Consider the following 25,378-nt stretch of genomic DNA (forward strand, 5'->3'; position numbering starts at 1 on the left):
GGTGCAGGGCTCCACATGTGGTTGTGCTGAGTGATAACAGCATCTGGAGGGGTTTACTGCTGGTCACTAGCAAGGCATTGTGAAAGAGAGCCCAGAAAGGAGAGAGTTCAGGGGGCACAGCAGTCCCACAGTCTCAGGCTGCACTCCGGGGGATCCTGTCACACATACCTAAACTGAATTAATTCTAACCAATAAATGGTTACAAACTGTTTAAAATGACAATTAAATATAGCGAGAATAAAAGATCAAATCCAGTTTACTAGATTCATATAGTACAGACTTAATGGAGACCTAGTGTACAAGATCAAGTTCAGTTGATTAAAACCTAATTTTAGAAGTTTATTACATTTTATAAAGGTAATACTGGAAGATGCTGAGCTAACTCTGCCTTGTTTGCGGCCCCAAAGACAGGGTTGGAAAGCAGGAGGAGACAGGCAGGTTGAGAGGCTGTTCACTCTGCGGGTTTCTTGCACACATCGTGGGGGAATGCCCCCTTTTTGGTCCCCCAAACCCGTTCTCTCCTCAATTCCCTTCCCTCTGGCAGCTCTTAAAGTGTGCAGAAGTGGAGCTCTGCTTCTGCAGACTGTAGGACAGGGCAGTCAATAGGCGGACCATGGGCCAAATTCAGATCACCAGATGCTTTTGAATGGATCCCAAATCTTTTTATTTAATTATAATTTTTAAAATTTTCTCTGGAGTCTGGACCGGGACAAAAAATAAGTGACTATCCCTGCCCTAACATCTGGAAATCAGTGGTGAAAACACTATTACACATGCTAAAATTAGCCAAGTGCTCTAAGACTCCTACCAGAAACCCTGTCCCTCAGAAATGCAGGCTACAGAGCAAGAAATGTTGAAGTTACTGGTAGGAGTGCTTTTTCTTGACTGCCAGAGAGAAGATCTGAAAGAAAAAAAGCAGGCACACTAAGACCCCTTCCTGCCTCACATTTGATTGCTACAAAGCTACTTTTGGAACAAATAGCCACCCTACTACCCACAAGGCTCTCCCTACTAAGCCCAGGACTCTTCCAGGGGGTCCTAAAAGGTCCAGATGTCACAGAAGCAAAAGAAAAAGAGCCAGAAGGAAGAACTCAGCATTCCAGGTCCTAATCTTGGCCCACACTATACCACCTTCCCTACCACCACCAGTTCATAACATCTAGTCCCATTGATACAATTTCTATAATGAGTGATAAAACTCTTAACATCTTACTGCTTCTCTAACTTGAATGCTCTTTTCCACTGCCCAGACTCACTCATACCTGCCCACAATTCATCCTACCAATCTCATATCCTTCTGTCCTTCATCCTCTTGTCCCTTTTGCCTATCCATACACTTGACATTCCTGTTCCCTCCCATTAGGGTGACCAGATGTCCAGATTTTATAGGGACAGTCCCGATTTTGGAGTCTTTTTCTTATATAGGCTCCTATTATACCAAACTCCCGTCCTGATTTTTTACATTTGCTGTCTGGTCATCATCCTACCTCCCATCCAACCTCTCTCTATCCTCTTGCTCTGTTCTATCTCATCGCTGCCTCATTTCTCACTGTTTTGCACATGCCTCTCCCTGTCACAACCTTTACTTCAATGCTCCTCTTCAAGCTCCATCCTCAGAATAACCCCATTTCTATCAATAGTTTTAATTAATATGTAAAAAAGTTAAATATATGGAACCATTGAGAAGTGTGCAGACCTAATGTATTCTTCATGGTCAACCACATATTCTTAATGTTCAACTTTTGTCATTATCCTGGCAGCACACCGGATTCTGCAAGCAAACTCGAGAACAACATTCACATAAGCAGTCCCGCTGATATAAAAAAAAGTAGCCATGGAAGGCTGAGGAGGGGCCTGGTGGGAAAGATGAAGCACACTCACCATCCTTTCAGCCCAAGGAAGGAAAAAAGGTCAGGTAGCTTTGAGTCCAGCTACAGGAAAGGAAGAAAGCAGGAACTGTGAAGATACCAGTTTGCTTCCACAGAAGAACTAGATTGCTTACAAGTGACTTTATAAGTAAAATACTGTTCCACTAGCTGGAGCAAGCTTCTTTTATTTATTTTCCATTATATTCCTTTTTCTGGGCCAGACCAAGAAATGATACCTTTACCTTAAAAAGAAATCAAATATTGTCAGTGTATCTTTATTTTTCCTATTCCATTCCTGTTACCCAAGAGATATGGCCCCAGCCTACACTTGTACGAAGCTGTTTTCAGATGTATATAGAACAATGTTTAAACATTTATAAATATAAGTTGAGTTGTTGCTGACCCCTGACTGTGCTGCTCCAGTTGCTGAGTTGAGCCAGAGATGGGAGGACACAGAAGGGTAGGTACTTGACCAGAGAGAAATGATCTGGAGCAGAAGTCTGGGCGGGGGGGGGGGGGGGGGGGGCGGGCCCAGAGGTAGGGGAAAGGGAGGAGGATTAGATAGAGGAGAGAGCTAGGGGCCATCGAGGGATGATAGAGCTACGCTCCTCAGTCTCCAAATGTGGGAGGCTTTGGATGAGAATATGTAGAGGAGCCTGGGGAGGCATGAAAGGTGTGAAATGAAGTGAAACGGACCAGTGAAGCAGAGACCTTCTCTCCCGCATACCCCATTATCCCAGCCAGGTATATCTTCCTCCCCACACAAAGGAAGCCTACTTTAATGAGTCTCATAAGTTCTGTTGGAGTATGGCTTCCCTTTAGTCTTTATTAACTCGTTTTAAACAGAACAACAAAGATTCCATACTTTTAAAAAAGTTAACAGTTAATGGTTCCAGCCAGTTCCTCACTGCCATACAATCCTTCAGTCCTATTAAATTTTATAATACAATAGATCCTTGAGGGCCCAGTCAGGAACAGGCTCTGTTGTGCTGGGTGCTGTACAATCACAAGCCAACATGATTCCTGGCCAACTCAATATCACATATCAGACATTAACTTCGTCTTCCTGACTTGATCCGTAATGGAAATACACTGTTGGGTGTATACTGTTGAATTTATGTATTTTTTATTAATGTGCAGTAAAGATTTCAAAAGGAATCAAGTTCCAGGGCTCATTAAACTATGTAGTTCTAGAAGTCCTCTCAGTGTAGTATGTTGACAGAGCAGTAGATATTTTTATTACTAGAACTGGAATCAATGATCTATTTCATGCTATCAAGCATATTAATTGCATGGTGCAGCAGGTTTATACACATGTATTTAGGCCTGGCAAGTTTGTATCACACAATATAATAAATATATTTAAATACCAACAAGTGTTAATTTTTGGTAGCAAATAGTGTAGCATATGTTATAGTGGATTGGAAATGGAAATCCCTTGAGTAGAAAGTGACTGGGGCATTATTACAAGGCAGAGATAAGGTTGTGATACGTTGTCAATAATGTACGGTGACTGTGTTGGTGGCAAGGTGAGCCTATGGACAGGGAAGCAGAGGTATTTACTGTTGGTAGCCTTAACTTATTTCCTTACTTTTTAGATTTTGTACTAGATATATGATATAGAGAACAAACTTAAACGGCATACAGTCTAGTGTCTGTGTATTGTATTAGAATGCAAAAGCCGGTCCAGTGACTATTCCTCTGATATGCAGCTTTCTACTTGTCCCACTCCTGTATCATTAGTTAAAAATCAAATAACTTCCTATACATATACACAAGTGTATAGAAAACTTTGGAAACCTCAAGTATCTTTTTCAGGGGGAAAACTATATTTTGAATGATTAAAAGATTAATAAGTATAGTTCTCCTTCCACACAATTATCAATCTCCACACAAATGCCTATTATAGGCTAATATGTGTTTTAAGCTGCTAATTGGGTGAGGATGTTGTTCTTTGTACAGACATTAGAATACTGTGCTGCCAAACAGGAAATCTGAGTTTAAAAACAAATCTTAAAACTTCCATTTCTATGAGTTAGGGAAATCTGTTATAAGTGCTACAAAGGTGGCACACTTTTTAGATCATGACAGGTGCTGCATTACTCTGACTGCACCTCTTTGATGTGATTTTGAGCGGTGCTGACAATTTCCAGCTCCCATCTACCTCAAATGGAGTTCAAAGTGCTCAGCAACTCTAAAAGTCAAGCCCCTTTTTATGGGCTGTGGGTAGTTTTAGTTGAATATATAGATATAGATATATAATTATTTTTTGCATAATCGTACATCTACATTTGGGAGGCAAATAATCAAGCTTCTTTAATTTGTAGTTAAGTTAGTTTAGTTTTTTCATATATTTAGATATCAAGGTTATCACTAAAGCCTCCATTACAAACTACTCTAATCTTATCTCCTGGCATAGTAAATGGAATTTAACTAAATGCAAAGATAGACATTGACACCTTGTTTCCACTTTGAACACAGTAAGGAAGGGAACACTTAACCCCCGTCTGATTCTAAATCTAGAGTGAACAAGTTTTGTATTTCCATTCCAGTTTTTACTTCCTCGCAACCCTTTCTCCCCACCTGGCCCAACTCCCAGAGAATGAAGAAGGTCTATGTCTCTTCCTCAGTAGACAATTCCAACAGCTGAACCAAAACAGGGTGCAGCAATGGACAGATGTAAGCGGAACACAGTCCTTACAGAACCACTGCCAGCTAACGGAAAATCCTTTTTTATATCAAGTGTCATGGCTCTTGAAGCAACTCAGAATGGAAACAAGTACACTGGTTTAATTCTAGCTTTTGGTAACGATTACTCCATACTATATGAGTGAGAGACTAATACGATCAAACACGCTAGTATTAAAATACAAGTTCAAAGTGCTCATTAACATCTGTATCTAGAATGCCAAATGCAAATTTACACTTTTCCATAGGACACAGATATTTGTCATAGTGTAACAGGGTAAAGCATTGTAAATATAACATGCATTACATACTGCCTCAAAACTCATTTCTCACAAAAAAAAATCCCAGATTTAGATATTCAAGCAGCCATTTACTATTTTCTTTGATTATGCTTCTTAATATAATATTCTGGATATGAAAATAATCCAGAAAACTAATATACTTAGTATACAATGTATAATGATTATATAATATTTTAAACAAGAACTTACCACAGTGGGGTTACCACTGCTTATCAACTGGCTGACTTCATGGAAAATGCTCTTGCAGTCAATCGATTTGTCTAATGATCCTCGTTTCACTATTACTGCTACTGCTAATAGAATCTGCTCCCGAACATACTTTTGAAGGCTGTAAACATAATACAAATATTAAGTTCTTGCCATTAAGCTGAACAGCACAAGGCTTCTGTAAAACAGAATTTTAAATCTGGGTTATTTTTTCAAGAACACAACGAAAGCTTAAATGAAAACTGACAATTCTACAGATGTCAAAGAGCCATCATCCATTCAGGAATTAGAAGCGCCACTACCATTTAAATGTTTCTATCTGTTAGCCTAGGAAGATTAAACAAAGGTAAATCATGGTTTATGTAGGAATTTATGCAAATATTTTTGGGAGTACTTCCATCCATACTTACTTAGGCCTTTGTAAGACATAAGTTAAAAGGAATGTTCGCAGTGACTCGATGCTACTTTTCTCCAAAAGAATCCACTCTCGCACAACTGCTTCCATTATTGCTGTGGCAGCTTGAAAAAGGACATAGTCCACTTTACTAGTTTCTGTTAAGAACAAAGACATTATTCAATTATCACCTGCTGTTTTCACCGCCCATGCTGGTTAAAATGAAAAAATATTTTTCATTCAAAAAATATAGTCAGCTGCAGTTAACCCATTTTGCTATTTCAGGGGTTAGTTCCTCTCACATGTGACAAGGAGATAAAAGTGTCAGAATTATCACATCATCATATATTATTATGAATGGCATGAGGAGTTGGGAGGAGATGGAGACTGGGATGAGAAGTCTAAGGAGTGGAGACTGACTGGCGAGGCATAGAAAACGAGATTGGGATGAGGAACCGGGGTGGGGGGAGAGGAAGACGACAACAAGACTGGTCACTGACTAACACATAGCACAGGCCTGCACAACTCGTAAAGCGGCAAGGGCCACATTACTCCAAAGAAAACAGCTGAGGGCCAAAACCCCTCGGCCCCGCGGAAACACGCCCCCCGGCACCACCCAGCCCTGCAGAAACAAACCCTGCTTCCCCAGGGCCGCCCCACCAAAACAGCTGTGGGCCAAAAAGGAAGGGTGGGGGTGGGGAGGTGATACTTGATTTTAAATCAACCAGGGGCTCCTAGCTGAAAAGGTGGTTTGGAACCCTCAGGGGCAAATTAAAGGCCAGGGGCTCCGGCAGCTGGGGAACCCGAAGCTTTGCGGGGCTGGGGCAGGGATTTAAAGGGCCCAGAGCTCCTGCCGCTGAGGGGAGCCCGAGCCCTTTAATCTCAGCCCATCCGCTGGAGTCACGGCCGGGATTCAAAGGGCTCTGGGCTGCCCGCAGAGCACCATGTGCGTGGGATTTAGAATCCCCCCCGCGGGCCACACAGTGATGTTGTGCAGGCCTGACATAGCATATTATGTTATTAAAGATTGTATCATAATGCCTGTGCACAAGGAACAGGAATTAATGTTACACAGTCAGCCTTAATTATTTAATCTTCTAACTTTTGAATGCTTGATTTTGAAACCTTAATGTTATTTTAATGTAACTTGTGGGTGTGCATACACACACACGCACACACGGGGGAGGGGTCATTGTTTTTTAGGATTTTATAACCTACGTTTATAAACATCCCCTTCCTTAAACCTATTCAGATGTTTGCAGAGAACTTTAAAAAAAGATTTGAAAACATCAACTCCTGACTTCTGAATTTCTACTTTTTTTTTTTTTTTAAACTGGGGGGGGCATTGTGACAAAAGCATAGAAGGATCAGTATGAAGGGCAGTGGCTACAGAGTGAAAAGGGCAGAAGTGGGCAGGGTAAGAGGATAAAGAGCTGTACCTGGCATTTGGCTGTGGTTGGCTAGCTGGCAGGGCAAGAAAAACTAATCATTCACTGACCATTAATATTCTTTGAGATGTATGTATGCATTCAATGTGTATTAATAGTTATGAATATATACTGGAATTACTGTGTGAGTGTGTGTTTGTGAGAGAGAGAGAGAGAGAGAGAGAGAGAGAGAGAGAGAGAAACAGGTATGTTGGGGGACTTGAACAGGTCTATCTTAAACAAAGGAATGTGTGTTTACCTCAATTTATATATAAGCAGTAAAAAGACCCATCAAGCTAACAAGGGGTGTAGGCAAACTTCATGTTAACAAATGGGTGGAGAAGACAGGAGGTGTCTACACCCCACAGCTTGGTCTGGGTTTCACTTTTCAGAAGAATCCATTTCAAAGGTTTACTTGTCTGCAAAAGACTGGGGGTGATAAGCAACTGAATGCACTGATTGCACACAATATTACTGTATTATAAAAGTGTAGAGAGTTAGGTCTCCTCTGAAAACAAATGACACACTAGAGATCAACACATTTATTTCACAATGATATTAACAATATGTAAGGAACTATGGATACTAATTGATATTAGGCTATACAGCAGCAGTGGGCAAACTATGGCCCACGGGCCATATCTGGCTTGTTGGACCTTTTAGTTTGGCCCTCAAACTCCCACCAGGGAGTGGGGTCAGGGACTTGCCCCACTCCGTGCTCCCGCCAGGGAGCAGGGGCTTTCCATGCAGCTTCTGGAAGTAGCAGCATGTCCCCCCTCTGGCTCCTATGCATAGGGGCAGCCAGGCCGGAGACTCCACATGCAGCCTCTATCCCAAGCGTGTCCCTCACAGATCCCATTGGTCGGGAACCTCCAACACCCTGAACTCCTCATTTCTGGCCCCACCCCAGAGCCCTCATCCACTCCCACATCCCAACCCCCAAATTTTGTGAGCATTCATGGCCTGCCATACAATTTTTATACCCAGATGTGGCCCTTGGGCCAAAAAGTTTGCCCGCCCATTCCAGAGGGAATGGCACAGCTATCTACTGGTTTCCTATGTAAATTAAGCATGGTGGAATCAAACAATGGAAGCCCCATCCAGGGGAGGGCAGCACACAAGAAGGGAAGAATAGCATGAAGTCATCCTGCCTCTTGAAACAAGGTCATGGAACTTTGGAAGATACAAGTAAGGACAGAAGCCAGCTTTGGCCTCCGTCACTAGACAGACACAAGAGGCCAGAGTTCCTGCAAGCAAAGAAAGATGAACCCTTCCACCAAGGGGGGCACTGCTGAAGTCTCTGAAACTGAATATAGGCAAGAAACGAGCTTAGACAAAGACGACAAGTGAAGCCAGCACCTTGTACTTTTGTGGAGGGTCCTGAATGAGGAGAAAGTCAGCCATGACTGGGAAGAAAAACGACTGGTGAGAGAAACTCTCTCAAACAAAGTCTGTATCTTGCTAGCTTTAAGTTTTAGACTTTTAGAAGCATTTTTTGTTTTACCTGTAACTTTGTATCTTCATTCCTTATAGTTGAATTCATTTACCTCTATGTATAATTTGTCAATACATTTATTTTTACCATAAACAAACTCAGTTCTGTATTTAAACGGAAGGGTTTATTACCTCTAGTTAAGTTAATAAGCTGTGATGTGTTCCTGAGTTTGTAGAAGAACAAATGAACCAAATTATTTCTCTGAACTGCCCGGGAAAGGACTGGACATTGTAGAAAACACAGTTTTGGGAAAATTCGGGATTGGAAATCTGTTGTGGGCACTCTGCAAGCAGTAACCAAGGTTGACTGAAGCCAGAGAGGGGCTGCAGACAAGCTGTTAGGGTTAGAGATGCTAAACCAGGACTGTCTAGCACACAGACACTCAGAGTGTTACCTGCAGGCTGGCTGTGAGTGACCTAGGTTGGAAGCTACAACAGTAAAGCACACAGGGCAGACAATGACAACCCCTCACTTGTCCGGACTGCACTCCCACCAGAATGTGACATGCTGGCTTGTCTTAAGCATCACCACTTACTTGTTCAAAGGGAATGCAGGTGGCTATGAAAGGAGACTTAGAAATATTTTAAAAAGAGCCCACAATATTCATGTTTCCTTTATATATGACAAAGGCCTTCTCTATATTCAAAGTTGCACCGATTTAGCTAAAATCTGTTATTAAATTGATTCAAAACTGGCAGAAAACCTCAAGTGGATACTTAAATAGATTTAGACCTGGCTTATATCAATGTAGCTTAGTTTGGAAAAATAGTGTGCGATCATGTAATTAGAAACATCACAATGTAGGCTGGGAGGCTGGATTAAGGTGACATCAGCTACCTTAATACTGGTATTTCCTAATCTGAATGCTTGACTTTGCAACCTTCACATTTTTTTAAATGTAATTTCCTAGAAAAATTAAATTTGATCATGTCAAATCATACTGAATCCTTACCTGAGCTATCTAAGCTAACCCTCATCAGCAGGGTTGGGACCACCTGAGCTAACTGAATAATTAATGGGAATAGTAGGCTGTTATTCTAAATGTGGACTAGCCACTAGAGCAGGGGTTCTCAAATTGGGGGTCGGGACCCTTCAGGGGGTCGCGAGGTTATTATGTGGGGGGAGGTCACAAGCTGTCAGCCTCCACCCCAAAACCCTAGTGCCTCCAGCATTTATAATGATGTTAAATATATTAAAAAGTGTTTTTAATTTATAAGGGGGTGTGTGTGTCACAGTTAGAGGCTTGTTATGTGAAAGGGGTCACCAGTACAAAAGTTTGAGAACCATTGCACTAAAGAGAGAGATAAGAAATGCACTTTGCCAGTGGGTTTCAAAGTTTTTTCCCGACGTACCTGATCAGACCAACGTACCATTTAGCCCAGTATTCTGCCTTCTGACAGTAGCCAATGCCAGATACTTCAAAGGGAATGAACAGAACAGGGCAATCATCAAGTGATCCATCTCATCATCCAGTAGCAGCATCTGGCAGTCAGAGGCCTAGGGTCACCCCGAGCTGCATCCCTGACCATCTTGTCTAATGGTCATTAATGGACCTGCCCTCCATGGACTTAGCAGTGGAATGGAAAGATTCAGGACAGCTACGTTTAATTCCAAGTTTTGGAGAGGAGTGCTCTCTAGTGGTTAAAGACTGTTCTTATCCTGTCATCCCAGCCTTTCCCCCTCTCCTCCTATTTATCACCATCCACGCTGTCTTCTACCCCTTACCCTTCTGCTCCTACACAATCCTCCCCAACTCCTTCTCCTGGCTGCTGCTTTCCTCCTCCTTTGAGCTTATCCTGTCTCCATCCCTCTGCGTGCATGTCCCCTCACCATGTCCCAAGTACTGCCCCCACTCTGGCTCCTCCAACCCCATCTCGCTGTCCCTCATTTCTCACTCCTCTGCGTTCAAATCATCTGCTTCCTCCTTCCCTCCACACTGCCTGGGTGACAGATGGATCACAGAGCACAGGAAAGAATCTATCATCAGTTCATGTGCCCAACATCACAGCAGCCCCCGGGGAAGCAACTGCAAGTAATGTCCTGTTCAGCCCCTGCAATCCTGAGCTGAAGCACGTCCACTCACTCTGTGATGACGACACACACACACACACACACACACCCCTACCTCTGATGAGCACATGGGAGCTGAGTGGGGATGTTTCGTCCTCAGTAGAGATAATTTTGCTGCCAAGCTATCTAGTCTCTACTGCTTGAAATTTTTTCAAAGGCTTGAAATCTGCCCAAATGTGAGCAGTTTTCCACAGACATTACAAAAGATACAGCCCTGACACCAGGGCAACATGAACGTTCCAGCCAAATTCCAAGGCCTTGCTCCAAAGCTTAGAGGTCCTAGAGTTTTTTAACAAAATGGATGGAAGTGGGAGGTTTTAATCACAGGTAAAACAGCATATTTTCTCATAATCTCATTCTCTGAAATGGCATGATCATTTTAGCTGAAACTTACTAAAAAACTCAGCCTGAGGCAGAGAAGTGGCATAGAAAATTTCCACCTGTATGGCAAACTCATAAGCAACAGAAAACAAGGTCTTACAATGGAAAGTGACAAGCAATCGACTACAGGTAACATTACCAGCTCCACCCTACAAAGTATTCTCAAACTAAAGTAAAAGAGTGTCCTCACAAAGGAGTTGCAGTTACTTTACTAAATCAGTTTCTAAATCAAATTTAGAAATTCTCCAACAGAAGAAAGGCCTTCGCTAAAGCTGTGAAATTTTGAGGGGGCACTAAACTTTTTTTTCCGCCCTTAGCAGACCATTTTAAAACACACTACTAGCTGTGCAAACCACAAAAATTATAACTAAAAACCAAGGATTTAGGATTACACACATTGTATTGCATTAGTAACTCAGGATTTTATAGAGTTCTATTTAACTTACTTTTTAAATGCTTTGCAGTTCACTAACAAATTTAATACTGTACAATAACAATGAAAGAATATCTAATGTTCACATTCCCAGATGCAAAAGACTAGTATTGTCTATTAGTTTTGAATTTGATGACACGCTAAATCTCTCAAAAATACACTGAAGACTTACCCAAAATATGCTTGCAAACAGCAAATGGAGATTTTGATTTTCTAAATGATAAGAATATGTGCTCGGCATGCTGGCGTTGTTCATTATTGACCATGGAAGGTGGTGCCTACAAGAAAATAAAGTTTACTTGCATTTAGGTAATCTGTAAAGTAGCGTTCCTACTGCATACACATTTTATGAGAAATTTTATAAGCTGATAAATATTTGCCTTGGTGAATAATCCAAACAACAGGAATATAAATCTGCTAAGGCAAGGTGCCTCTTATTTGTCTGACATAGCCTTCTTTGTGCACAAACATACCTACAGCAGGGTGTAAATATCTCTATGTGCATATTCAAATAGCATGCAAACAATAAATCTAAATGCTTCTACATTGCTAATAATACTAATACCAAAACACGTTTAAGGGAAAGGGAAAGGGAAAGGGAAGGAAGATTAAGGTTCTACTCAATCCTTTTTGCACTGGACTGACAAAGCCCAAACCAAATAATAACGCACACACACTAGTACAGATAAAAACCCACCATCACCACCTAAAACATAACGGACTACTGAAATGTAAACCAAGAGAAATGGAATAAATTACAGCTAAATTCACCAAAAAAAAGTTGTAATCGTGATACTAAATTTTTCTGAAGGTTTAAATTTAGATTAGAGCTTTTAAATGGTATAGTAATCCTGAAAGGTTGAAGAACGTGTAACCTGATTCTTTTAGGAAACAAAGTCATTATTAGTGATATGCTGCCCTCTAATGTTTAGAGTTAGCATATTACAAAGAGACTAAGTTGGTGTTGAGCACTTATAATCATCCCATACTGAGTTACACAAAACAGCACGATCAAAATGCTTTGCTGTTTACAAGAGATCACGTACAGAGATTTACTGGTACCAATAGCCTTACTTGGTTTTAACAAATATTAAAGCTATCCTAATCAATTAATCTAGCAAGAGGAATTTTCTATCAGATATTTCAATTCAAGGTTCTATTCCTTTAGGATGACATACCACGGCATATTTTCATACCTACACTATATTATTTTGACATTTTATTACAAGCATATTTGTAGAAATGACAGACTGCAGACATTTCTAGGGTATGTTTTTCCCTTTTAAAATCTCAGTAGAAAAAAATTAGTACTTAAATATTTATTTTTTGTTAAAAGTTGTAGTACCTTAAAATTAAATCAGAATCTGCTTACTAAAATATCTATTGGAGTAGGTATCAGCTTTTCAAACTGAAAACTTGAACCCACCTCAGTAACTATCCTCTCAAAAAAGTGTATTTATCAGGGCCGCCCAGAGGATTCAGGGGCCTCGGGCAAAGCGGGGAGCTGCGGTGCTTGTACTTACCCAGCGGCAGTCCAGGTCTTCAGCAGCATTTCGGTGGCAGGAGGCCCTTCAGTAGCTCCACATGTTCAGCAGCACTTAAGGGCCCCCCACCGCCAAAATCCCGACCGAAGACCCGGACCGCTGCCAGGTCAGGGCTCGTGGGGCCCCTGCAGGGCCTAGGGCAAATTGCCCCACTTGCGCCCCCAAGCAGCCGTGGTATTTATTCCTCCTATATCCATTACAGAGGAGCAAAAGATCTTCTAGCGTTGAGCATCACTTTGCTCAAAAGTTGACTATACTAAGCACTCTAAAATCTTTGCCTTGAAATTTGCTGTTTCATGACATTTGCTGGTGGGTAGGGTTAGTGAGCAAATTTCGGGCTATTTGAGCAAGGGATTTCTAAATACAGTCCCTCCAAAGAATAAGAGGTTTACAAAATCAGCTGGTTCTAATTCATTTGCACACACTATACCTCTATTACTCCTCAAACTGATCTCAGCCGCTTGGGATTTATCTCAGCTAATGCATGGCACCCTTTTTGGGAAAACATTATTGAAAATGTTAAGGGTAAAGTTCTTAACTCCAGGTTGGTATGAACTAAACTGATGCATCTAAAAATGAAGTGCACATGTGCAGCAAGACTAGGGCTCTATTAAAGGTAGGGGGGTTACATGAAGTCCAAGAAGCTGGGTGGCTTGAGGCACCATGCTGTGGTCACTGCAGGAGAGGTTATTCACCTTGTAAAAACTGGAGTTCTTCTAGATGCATTGTCCCTATGCACCGGTTCACTTCAAGTTGTGCAAACATTTGAGACCGAAGAATTCTTCCTAGCAGTGTCCACTTACTCTGTGCAAGTGTTCTTGCTCTCCTTGTGCTCCATACTGAGTGTACAGGGAAGCTGCACTGGACCACTGCCATCTCAGCTCCTTCATAAGACTGGGATCTGAGGCAGTGGGGAAAGAGGATAGTCAGCGCACTACCAATTGGGACAACACATTTTGAAGAACTTGAGTTACTACAAGGTAACCTATCCTTCTTCAAGCGGTTGTCCCTACTGATAGCACACTACAGGTGGTTCACAGGCAGTGACCCCACTTATGGAGGTGGATGCCCAGAGCATTGCCAAAGTGCTGACTGAAGGACTGCTCTATGCCTAGGGAGACATCTAAAGCAGCTGCCTGTATCAAAGCATAGTGGGCTTTGTGAAGACATGGACCGAGCCCCATGTCACCCCCTGCAGATGTCAATGATTGGAACATTCTTGCAAGATGCTATCAAGGTTGCTTGGGTTCTTGTTCTCGTTGAACATGCTCTCATGCTGCTCTCGAGAGACCTTGTTCACCTCATGGCAGCCAGACATCCATTTTGACCTTTGCAGAACAGATATCACGTCCCTTTTCTTTCCACAAATGAGACAACTTTGATTACTTCCAAAGCAGCCTAGCACTCTGAAGGTAAACGGCCAGGGTCCTACACCTCTTCCCTGTTGACACATGGCTTAGGATAGAACACATGTAAGTTAATGCTCTGAAAGTCCAATACTGCCTTAAGGAGGAATCTTGAGTGCAACCTCAGACACCTTGTCCTTGTGGAAGATCGAGGCGAGGAGGGGTGTCCACCATACATGCCCCCTAACAAGATCTTTAAGGAAAGGCGCAGAAGGGAGGATGACGACAATAGTTCGAATGGCGCCCCATTAGAGCCAGTAAGACCAAGATGAAGTCCCAAGCCAGTGCAGGCATCATCACTGGTGGAAAACCCTCACTATCCGCCTCAGAAACCAGAACGTAACCTAGTGCGAAAAGATAGTATAGCTGTCCACTAAGGAATGAGATGTGCTGACAACAGCTAAGAGCACCCTTAGGGAGTTAAGGGATAATCCTGTGGACTTCAGGGATTGCAGGAAATCCACCCCATCAGGGGGTCACAGTCAGCAACAGGGAAACTCCCCACTGGTCATGCCAGACTTTGAAATGTAGCAATTCCTGGTGGAGTTTTTCCTGCTGCTGCTCCATATGGCCTCATGCCTGCCAAGTAACAGCTCTCTAGATCCGACACCCATCCAAATACCATGCTGTCATAAGGATGGGTCAAGATGGGTAGTCTTTCCTTTTGTCCTGGGTCAGGGGATCCCATACAAGGTGGCGGCTGACTGGAGGTCAGGCCAACAGCTGACGCATCACAGAGTACCAAAAATGTCACGGCCATCATGGAGCTATGAGAATGATCTATATATCTTGTCCTGCTTAATCTTCCACAGGACAGTCAGTAGTGGGGAGATGGCGAAGGGGTGCTCTTACATTCTCAGGTTGATGTACAGGGGGGTTCTTGTTATTCAGGATCCAACGATGTTCTCACAGAATTGTCCACAAAGAACATGTTAAGGCAGATCTTCGGCAATTTCTTTGTCCTTCAAGGAAATAAACTGCCAATACTGCATCTGGATGGAATATGGGTTTCTCCCAGGCAGTACGAACAGTAGTCATAGTCATCATTTACCATGATGCAGCGCAGACAGACTACACAGTTCTTAATACACCTCTACCTCAATATAATGCGACCTGATACAACACGAATTCAGATATAACATGGTAAAGCAGTGCTCCGGGAGGGCGGCGCTGCGCACTCTGGTGGATCAAAACAAGTTCAATATAACGCGGTTTCACCAATAACACGGTAAGATTTTTCTGGCTCCCGAGGACAGCGTTATATCAAGGTAGAGGTGTGCTGAGGCTCTTGGTCATGCTGTCCCTTCCTCACAGGACAAAACAAATGGGGAGGGTAGATGAAAAAAATGCACCACCAAAAGTGGGGGGGAGGGGCTCAGTGCAGGAAGCACCCTTAAGAGTAATGAAAAGCAAGCCTAACTGAACTGAACAGAAATAGCTATCTCTAACTATCCAGAGGTAAACTTCAAGAGAGCACCGCAAATACTAGGGCTCCACCTCGGAGCACAAGCAGTGGAAAGAATTTAGATGGTGGTAGTCTGGCATAATCCCTTATGTCCTCAGTATGGCGCACAAGAGCAAGGGCACATGTGCAGACCAAGTGGATGCTGCTAGTAAGAAATCTTCAGTCTCAGGTGCAAGCACACCTGAAGTGCACTACACATAGGGACAAGCTCTCAAAAAAACCAAGCTACATCCATGCACTGTGAGTCTGAGCCCTACCCTTGGCATCTTTCAAATACTGTGCTAGACACGTTCTTTGCTCTCTGCCTGCATTCTACAGGGAGGAGTTGTTTTTTTTGAAGTCTTGCTCTGAGACCAGGGATTTGGGAGGGCTCTGCCCCTTTGCCAATCTTTGCCACTCAGAGATGCTCTGGCACAGCTATTGACGGGCCAGCACATCCTTAGATATTGACCCTTATTAGTACCAGAGATCACACAAAATGTTACGTTTTAAAGAACCCAATGGGATGGCTAGAGCTTTGATGAAGACCTGGGTTTCCAGAAAAGTAGTTTTTCTTCTATGACACCTCGACAAATAAGGGATCGCCCTAAAAATGGACCTTTGTGCTCTGGGAACTTAGAAGGGCTGACAAGACAGAACTATAAGCAGGGAGAACAGGAAGTGGAGCAATCTATGCATTCACTCTCTCTTCCTCCTCCTCCTCTTCTACAAATATTGAGAGCTTGTCCCTATGCATACTGCACATCACCCAACAATTCCTCCATGGCTATTTCACTAGGCTGAGGGAATGACTCCAAAGTTCTGCCACTGGTCCCCAGTCAGAGGAGAAAAAACAGAATTCCCCTCCCTGCCTCCATCAGTGAGGAAGAGACTTCCCTTCAGATGCTATGGCTTCTAGAGAAAAAGGGGAGATCAGAGCAGTGCAATGGAGCATGGGGAGAAAAAAAATGAGGTGGTCACAGCTGTGCAGCAGAGGAATCTAGAAAATTTCAGCTATACCCACAAACCAACCTCCCCATAGCCACACATACCCAGTTTCTGTCTCCCCTTCAAAACAAGCCCCAAAGTGTTAAAACCAGGATGGGGGGCTGGGAATGAGCTCTTTTTGTGCATGAAATAGGTACCCAGTGCTGAGAGGGGGTGGAGAATTAAGGATAGGCACACTCGGAGAATGTCACAGGTGCTGAAACCTTTGGGGTGGGGGGTAAAGATGAAAACACCATATTGAGATTAATGGAGCAGTTCACATTTCTCAGAGCTACTGTTTCAAGCTATGTTCATCTTCATAGAGTGTTCTCATTTAGCTAAGCACATCTAACGGAGATCACCTCTCTGAACTGTTTACGCTGCACATGGATATGTATAACCCCTTCCCCACCTCCCCATGGCCTCTCCAAGCTTATGAGGGCAAGGAGGAGGGTTGAGCTAGTGTGTGTGTGTGAGGGGTGGTCTCAGCGGAGCAGGGAGGGATGTGAGGGAGTGGTCAAAGGAATGGGCATGGATGGAGGGAATGTTGGAGGAGTTACAGAAGTGGTGGTGAATCTGTAAAGTTGGGAGGGGACCCTCAAACCAGTAGGAGAGAAGAGGTGGGGGTGCTGGAACAGTGCAAGGAACAATGGGTGAAAATGCAGGGGACAGATATGTAGTGGGAGGTGTGGGGGCTTCAGCTCTGTCCCACAAAACCACCCCAGACTCCCTCATTTCTGTGCCCCCTTTAAAACATGTGCCCACTGACTATATTAAATCACTGTACTGTAACTGCTTTCTGTTCCCATATCCTCAGTCTGTGGGGCCCTCATCAATGTCCGCTTCTCTGTGGGAGGAGGATCAGTCTGTGCTGGACAGGCAATGAAGGGACAAACGTGGACCCAGGGTCTTCTCTGTCTACCTTAATAATGCCAAGAACCCAGAGGTAGCAGAGGCGGAACATGGAGGTACTGAGAGAACTTTAAAAAGAACAAAAACAACCAAGAAAATTAACTGCCCAAAAACTTTGTTAATGCAGAGGTAAGGTTGTGTCCAGTAATGTCTTGTTCCCTTCCAGAATGTTGAGTTCATTTATACTCAAACCTCTGAAAAACAGGAAATGAAAAATTACAGTAAGGCAAATTTCTGAAAACCAGAAATACAGAATTGAGGTACACACCATCCTTGCAATGCAACCTTAACTCTTCCCTCAGAGAAAGCTTTAGTTATAGGCATATTAGACCAAGCTTTTGTCACATGTATTTTTAGTAAAAATCACGGACAGACACCAGTGACGTATTCATGACTTTTACTAAAAATATGCAAGACAAAATGGGGAACTGTGGGATTCCCACTCCGCCCCAGGGCACCCCAGCTGCCCGTGGTGGCTCCAAGCTCTCGGAGCACCCCAGCCACCCGCGAGCTCAGGACCCTGCAGTTCCCAGACACCACAGGCAATGGGGGGACCCTGCAGCTCCCAGGCGCTGAGGGCTCAAGTCATGGAGGTCTTTGGAAAGTCATTTCCGTGACAAAATTTTAGCCCTACCTATAACACAAATACTAGCATTCTATCCTCACAGATGCTACAGAACACTCTGAGAACTGAGAACCTTCTCTAGGCCAAGGCAAAACTCTGGTTTAGGTCAGGCATAGCAAACAGGAGCTACCTGCACCCAGCCTACACTCTAACACTAAGCCTTCTCCACACTGACTGCCCCAGATCTGCAAAATGTTACCATTCCTTCACCCTTTCCTTGAGGACTTCTTCTAAGACAGTGCCATCACTAGCCCCTCACTAAGCCCAGTCATGTATTCCACTACATTGCTGACAATCACCATGACAAGACCTGCCTGTCTGCTAATACTGCTGCTAATACTGATTGTTGGCGGGGGAGGGGAGAATAGCTCAGTGCTTTGAGCATTGGCCTGCTAAACCCAGGGTTGAGAGTTCAATCCTTGAAGCGGTCATTTAGGGATCAGGGCAAAAATCTGCTAGGAATGGTACTTGGTCCTGCTGTGAAGGCAGGGAACTGAACTTGATGACCTTTCAAGGTCCCCTCCAGTTCTAGATTCTATGTCTGTACAACCTACAGACCTCAGTGCTGAAATGAGGCATGCTTGATTCCTCAAGGTAGACACAGACCTTTTCTCATAGCACAATGATAACTCTACCAATCTACTTCAAATAATCCCTCCACCATTCAATACAGCACCACTGGGCAACCTTCTCTCTATATTAACAAAGTTTTTACTCAGTAATTACAATGCACAGTGTAATTACATGAATTAACCTCATTAGCCTCTCAAATCCGGCCTACTTAAAAGGTAGAGCTTTTATTTTTTTATTTATTTTAAATCCTCACTGTATGGCTGAGAAATTTTAGATCACTCATAAAACATTTTTGTATATTCTGCACCACATCACCATGAGAGGGAGCTTAAGATAAGTAACTCTAGTCTGAAAGCTACTATATGAAGATAACAGTGTTTCTGGTGCACAAATAAAAAAATATGAAGTTTCAGTTATAGTTATGTCAACTCTAAGAAGAAAATCAGTGTATGCAAATTCCATCAATATTAAAAAGAATATAGACTGTCTTATGTCTGAGATTTTGCCACTTTATTTGACTGCTGTTAACTATTTTTAGATGGCAAAACTGGAACTGCTTAAGACATCAACGGCAGCACAGGAATCACAATCTGACTGATAACATAGGACTATACCCATGAATAAAGATTATTCACACGAGGGTTGCAGGACAGTGGCCTTTTTCTTTACAATTTGTTCAAATTTTCAAAAGTTTTACAGCTGAAATTCAACAACAGAAACAATGAATAAATCAATGAGATGATATGTGAAAGCCACCACTTTGGCAGAGTAGTAACTAACAGACTAACTTTTTAAACTATGAGCCTGGACATGTAATCAAAAAGAAAACACTTTCATCCCACCTTTATATCCCAGAGTTTCTAGAAAAACTGATTCTTCCTTCTCAGTCATATCCAACTACCACTGCTGGGGAAAATCTGAATGGAGGACAGGAAGAAGATAGGGTACAAACTTTTGAGGGAAAACAGCAGCAGAGCAGAGTAGTATGTGTTGGAGGATATAAATTCTACACAGGTTTGTAGAAATGAGTATCTTCACGCTTCTTTTGGGACAATCCTTGGCGGCTGCTGCTGGGACTGTTCAGCGATTTGAATGGGTGAGAAAAGAAGGAAAAGGGAAGAAACTGTCTTTTCTTTCCTCTCCAATTTGCCAACTTCCATTAACAGATCACAAGTACTTCTGCTGGAGATGTCCTATGGAGGAGCATAACTGGCAGCATAATGAAAAATGCTGATTATGAAGAGCAGCAAAAACACCGTAAGAATCTTGTGACAAGACATAGAATATGTGCAGACAAACGCCTGTGTCCCGCTACTCTATCAAAAAAAACAAAGAAACTTCAAAACAAGAAAACTTCTTCACATTAGGACAGGGACAGTACTGGAGTTTTTAGCAGTTGATCAGCCTGGTAAGGCAGATGAAGTTCTGGTAATCATAGAGTCATAGGACTGTAAAGGACCTCGAGAGATCATCTAGTCCAGTCCCCTGCCCTCATGGCATCTCAAGGTATAGCACTTTTTTTTTAGGCGTACATGTTGGCTTAGATTTTCATAGGAAACTTGAATATGTATGGAAAATTACTACAGGTGCTAACCGATAGAGTATTGGGGCTACTCGACATAACTTCATTTGACACAAAGTCAATTTTTATATTCAAACTAATAACTTGCACATGTTCTTCATGCTCACCTACACCAACACCAAAGAATTTCAAAAGACCATGACGTTACTGAAAGTAGACCAGGTGAGAAGGAAAAGCTAGGGCCTACTCAGATGGAAGATCTGCTTGATTAGCCTACCACTAGATCCATTTAACAGACTTTCATGTTATCCTACATTTGACATTTAGCTTCTATACAAAACCAAAATTAAATCAATAATGTCAAGCATCTCCTCAAAAAGTAGGCTATGTAAAACTATAACAATGTTACAACAATGAGCTCAAGTTTAAAAATTACATTATGGAGTCACCGGTTGCAGCTCCATAAAAAAGTCTATGGTTTATCACATCTGCACTTAAATGTGATTAAAAAACCCACCACACACAAGGCACAGAGATAGTAACTTTTATATTGCAATAGATTTGGCATGGATTCCAAATTGCTGATGGCACTACAACTAAAGTTAATGACTCAGTCATAATTAGTACATGGCCTAACACCAGAAATAACTCCTACTAACCAAAAAGCTATTTTAAGGCAATGCTAAATTCCATATTTTTAACAAAAGTATTATGATTTATCATTATTACTATTCTTAGTGCTTCATCACATCCAGGTTGTATGTATGCTCATTAACACACCCTGCTATGTTGCTGCTTCTTTACAAATATACTGTCAGACTTATCTATGATATATATGAATAGATAGGAAATGGGTCACCTCAGACTATTGTGTACTCCTCTCAAACCGAACAAGGTCAGTTCTTGCATAAAAGATCAAACAAAAAACAGTTCTGCAGGAAGCTATGTTAGCAGTTCAACAAATTGCACTTCTCTCTAGTCTGTGCCCAACATGTAAGTAAGGGCACTCTGCTGTTTGAAGTGTTTCCAGTCAGGAACATTTATTTATTTATTTGCAGAATAATGGTGCTAGCTTGGATGTCATATGCAAACTTCATTTTGTGGCTATCCACATTTCTCCTAAAGTTTTAATCAGAGAGAATATTCTTCAGTTCAGTTCCTGTCCTAAACTTGAAAAGACTTGTTTTGTATTGGCCAACAGTTCTTGTGTTCCATTAGTTGGAGAAATGATTTGTGCATATAGAAAATAAATCTGCACAGCACTTTGGAAACTTTGAAATGAAAGTTACATCAAACATATTGCTTCACAATTATTAACTAATGAGTCTTATTCTGCAGTTACCACACAAATCGCATAAATGACATGCCTCAGCTCATACCTATTTTACCGCAGTATTAGGTCACTAGTTTCTCTTGGCTAGCAAAGTCTCTTTTTAGTAGTTTACCTACACAGCGATGAATAAATTTATAGATTTTTAAGGTCAGACGGGACCATCAGATCATATAAGCTGACCAGTATTTCACTCTGACTAAGGAACATCTACCAGAAACACATCTAGTTTTTATCTGTAGACTTAAAGAGACAGAGAATCCACTTCATTTGGTATTTGTTCCAATGGTTAGTCACTCTCACTATTAAAAAACTCTACCTTATTTCTCACTTGAATTTGTCTGACTAACTTCCAGCCATTCTGATTTTCATTGGTTAGTAACCATTAACACATATTGAGCTGTAACTAAATACAGCATTTACAATAAATGTGGTGCTTCTTTTTGCTTAACCCGGAAGACAGATTATATCTAGACGGAAGAGCATCTTCGCAGGCAGGCTGGCTAACCTACTGAGGAGGGCTTTAAACTAGGTTCACTGTGGGAAAGGTGACCAAAGCCCTGAGATAAATGGGGAAGTGGGATGCCAGGAGGAAGCACAAGCAGGAGAGCGCAAGAGGGGAGGACTCCTGCCTCATATTGAGAAAAGCAGGACCATCAGTGAGTTATCTTAAGTGCCTATACACAAATGTAAGAAGCCTGGGAAACAAGCAGGGAGAACTGAAAGTCCTGGCACAGTCAAGGAATTATGATGTAACTGGAATAACAGAGACTTGGTGGGATAAATCACATAACTGGAGTACTGTCATGGATGGATATAAACTATTCAGGAAGGACAGGTAAGGCAGAAAAGTGGAGGAGTTGCATTGTATGTAAGAGCAGTATGACTGTTAATGGCTCCCAATCCTGCTGGAAAGGTATAACAAGTGGGGTTCCGCAGGGGTCTGTTTTGGGACTGGTTCTGTTCAATATCTTCATCAACGATTTAGATGTTGGCATAGAAAGTACGCTTATTAAGTTTGCGGACGATACCAAACTGGGAGGGATTGCAACTGCTTTGGAGGACAGGGTCAAAATTCAAAATGATCTGGACAAATTGGAGAAATGGTCTGAGGTAAACAGGATGAAGTTCAATAAAGATAAATGCAAAGTGCTCCACCTAGGAAGGAACAATCAGTTTCACACATACAGAATGGGAAGAGACTGTCTAGGAAGGAGTATGGCAGAAAGAGATCTAGGGGTCATAGTAGACCACAAGCTTAATATGAGTCAACAGTGTGATACTGTTGCAAAAAAAGCAAACGTGATTCTGGGATGCATTAACAGGTGTGTTGTAAACAAGACACGAGAAGTCATTCTTCCGCTTTACTCTGCGCTGGTTAGGCCTCAACTGGAGTATTGTGTCCAGTTCTGGGCACCGCATTTCAAGAAAGATGTGGAGAAATTGGAGAGGGTCCAGAGAAGAGCAACAAGAATGATTAAAGGTCTTGAGAACATGACCTATGAAGGAAGGCTGAAGGAATTGGGTTTGTTTAGTTTGGAAAAGAGAAGACTGAGAGGGGACATGATAGCAGTTTTCAGGTATCTAAAAGGGTGTCATCAGGAGGAGGGAGAAAACTTGTTCACCTTAGCCTCCAATGATAGAACAAGAAGCAATGGGCTTAAACTGCAGCAAGGGAGATTTAGGTTGGACATTAGGAAAAAGTTCCTAACTGTCAGGGTAGTTAAACACTGGAATAGATTGCCTAGGGAAGTTGTGGAATCTCCATCTCTGGAAATATTTAAGAGTAGGTTAGATAAATGTCTATTAGGGATGGTCTAGACAGTATTTGGTCCTGCCATGAGGGCAGGGGACTGGACTCGATGACCTCTCAAGGTCCCTTCCAGTCCTAGAGTCTATGAGACTGCTCAGAGCTCCAGAATGAAACTGCAGAAAAACCTGAGAGTATCTGGATTAAGTTTAGAACTGTGAGCAACAACAAGGGTGATGTCGTAGTGGGAGTCTGCTACAGACCACCAGACCAGGGGGATGAGGAGGAGGAGGCTTTTTTTCGACAACTAACAGAAGTTACTAGATCACAGGCCCTGGTTCTCATGCAGGACTTCAATCACTCCGATATTTGCTGGGAGAGCAATACAGAGGTGCACAGACAATCCAAGACGTTTTTGGGAAGTGTAGGAGACAATTTCCTAGTGCAAGTGCTAGAGGAACCAACTAGGGGTAGAGCTCTTCTTGACCTGCTGCTCACAAACCAGGAAGAATTAGTAGGGGAAGCAAAAGTGGATGGGAACCTGGGAGGCAGTGACCATAAGATGGTCAAGTTCAGGATTCTGACACAAGGAAGAAAGAAGAGCAGCAAAATATGGACCCTGGACTTCAGAAAAGCAGACTTTGACTCCCTCGGGGAACTGATGGGCAGGATCCCCTGGGAGAACAACATGAAGGGGAAAGGAGTCCAAGAGAGGTGGCTGTACTTTAAAGAATTCTTGTTGAGATTGCAGGAAAAAAACATCCTGATGAGAAAGAATAGTAAATATGGCAGGTGACCAGCTTGGCTTACAGTGAAATTCGTGCTGATCTTAAACACTAAAAAGAAGCTTACAAGAAGTGGAAGATCAGACAAATGACCAGGGAGGAGTATAAATATATTGCTCAGGCATGCAGGAGAGTAATCAGGAAGGCCAAATCACACTTGGAGCTGCAGCTAGCAAGAGATGTTAAAAATAACAAGAAGGGTTTCTTCAGGTATGTTAGCAATAAAAAGGTGGTCAAGGAAAGTATGGGCCCCTACTGAATGAGGGAGGCAACCTAGTGACAGATGTGGAAACAGCTAATGTACTCAATGCTTTTTTTGCCTCTGTCTTCACGAACAAGGTCAGCTCCCAGACTACTGCACTGGGCTGCACAGCATGGGGAGGAGGTGACCAGCCCTCTGTGGAGAAAGAAGTGGTTCAGGACTATTTAGAAAAGTTGGACAAGCACAAGTCCATGGGGCTGGATGCGCTGCATCCGAGGGTGCTAAAGGAGTTAGCAGATGTGACTGTAGAGCCACTGGCCATTACCTTTGAAAACTCATGGCGATCGGGGGAGGTCCCGGATGACTGGAAAAAGGCTAATGTAGTGCCCATTTTTTTTTTTTAAAAGTGAAGGAGAAGGATCCAGGGAACTACAGGCCAGTCAGCCTCACCTCAGGCCTTGGAAAAATCATGGAGCAGGTCCTCAAGGAATCAATTGTAATGCACTTAGAGGAGAGGAAAGTGATCAGGAACAGTCAGAATGGATTTACCACGGGCAAATCATGCCTGACTAATCTAATTGCCTTCTATGATGAGACAACTGGGTCTGTGGATGAGGGGAAAGCTGTGGACATGTTATTCCTTGACTTCAGCAAAGCTTTTCATATGGTCTCCCACAGTATTCTTGTCAGCAAGTTAAAGTAGTAAGGGCGGGATGAATGGACTATAAAGTGGATAGAAAGCTGGCTAGACGGTCGGGCTCAAAGGGTAGTGATCAATGGCTCCATGTCTGGTTGGCAGCCAGAATCAAGCAGAGTCCCCCAAGTGTCAGTCCTGGGGCCAGTTTTGTTCAATATCTTCATTAATGATCTGGAGGATGGCGTGGACTGCACCCTAAGCAAATTTGCAGATGACACTAAACTGGGAGGAGTGGTAGATACACTGGAGAGTAGGGATAGGATACAGAGGGACCTAGACAAATTAGAGGATTGGGCCAAAAGAAATCTGATGACATTCAACAAGGACAAGTGCAGA

At 42.6% G+C, this 25,378-nt stretch overlaps 1 protein-coding gene across 2 annotated transcripts in view; it reads right to left on the bottom strand.

The window, feature by feature from the left end:
- XPO4 (exportin 4) overlaps positions 1 to 25,378 on the bottom strand; it is a 144,759-nt gene that overhangs the window by 87,668 nt on the left and 31,713 nt on the right. The window contains exons 1-5 of one of the 2 annotated variants that reach the window (XM_030561811.1): positions 21,537 to 21,543; positions 14,838 to 14,841; positions 11,438 to 11,543; positions 5,476 to 5,617; positions 5,048 to 5,186 (exon numbers count right to left, since the gene is read on the bottom strand). In XM_030561811.1, coding sequence (XP_030417671.1) covers positions 5,048 to 5,186; positions 5,476 to 5,617; positions 11,438 to 11,543; positions 14,838 to 14,840 — 390 coding nt within the window. In that variant the 5' untranslated portion in view covers position 14,841; positions 21,537 to 21,543. Of the gene's footprint in view, positions 1 to 5,047; positions 5,187 to 5,475; positions 5,618 to 11,437; positions 11,544 to 14,837; positions 14,842 to 21,536; positions 21,544 to 25,378 lie in introns of those variants that run through there. The other variant, XM_030561803.1, reaches the window with a different exon arrangement.

This window comes from Gopherus evgoodei, chromosome 1 (assembly GCF_007399415.2).
Source record: "Gopherus evgoodei ecotype Sinaloan lineage chromosome 1, rGopEvg1_v1.p, whole genome shotgun sequence".
In the NCBI taxonomy this organism is placed as follows: Eukaryota; Metazoa; Chordata; order Testudines; family Testudinidae; genus Gopherus; species Gopherus evgoodei.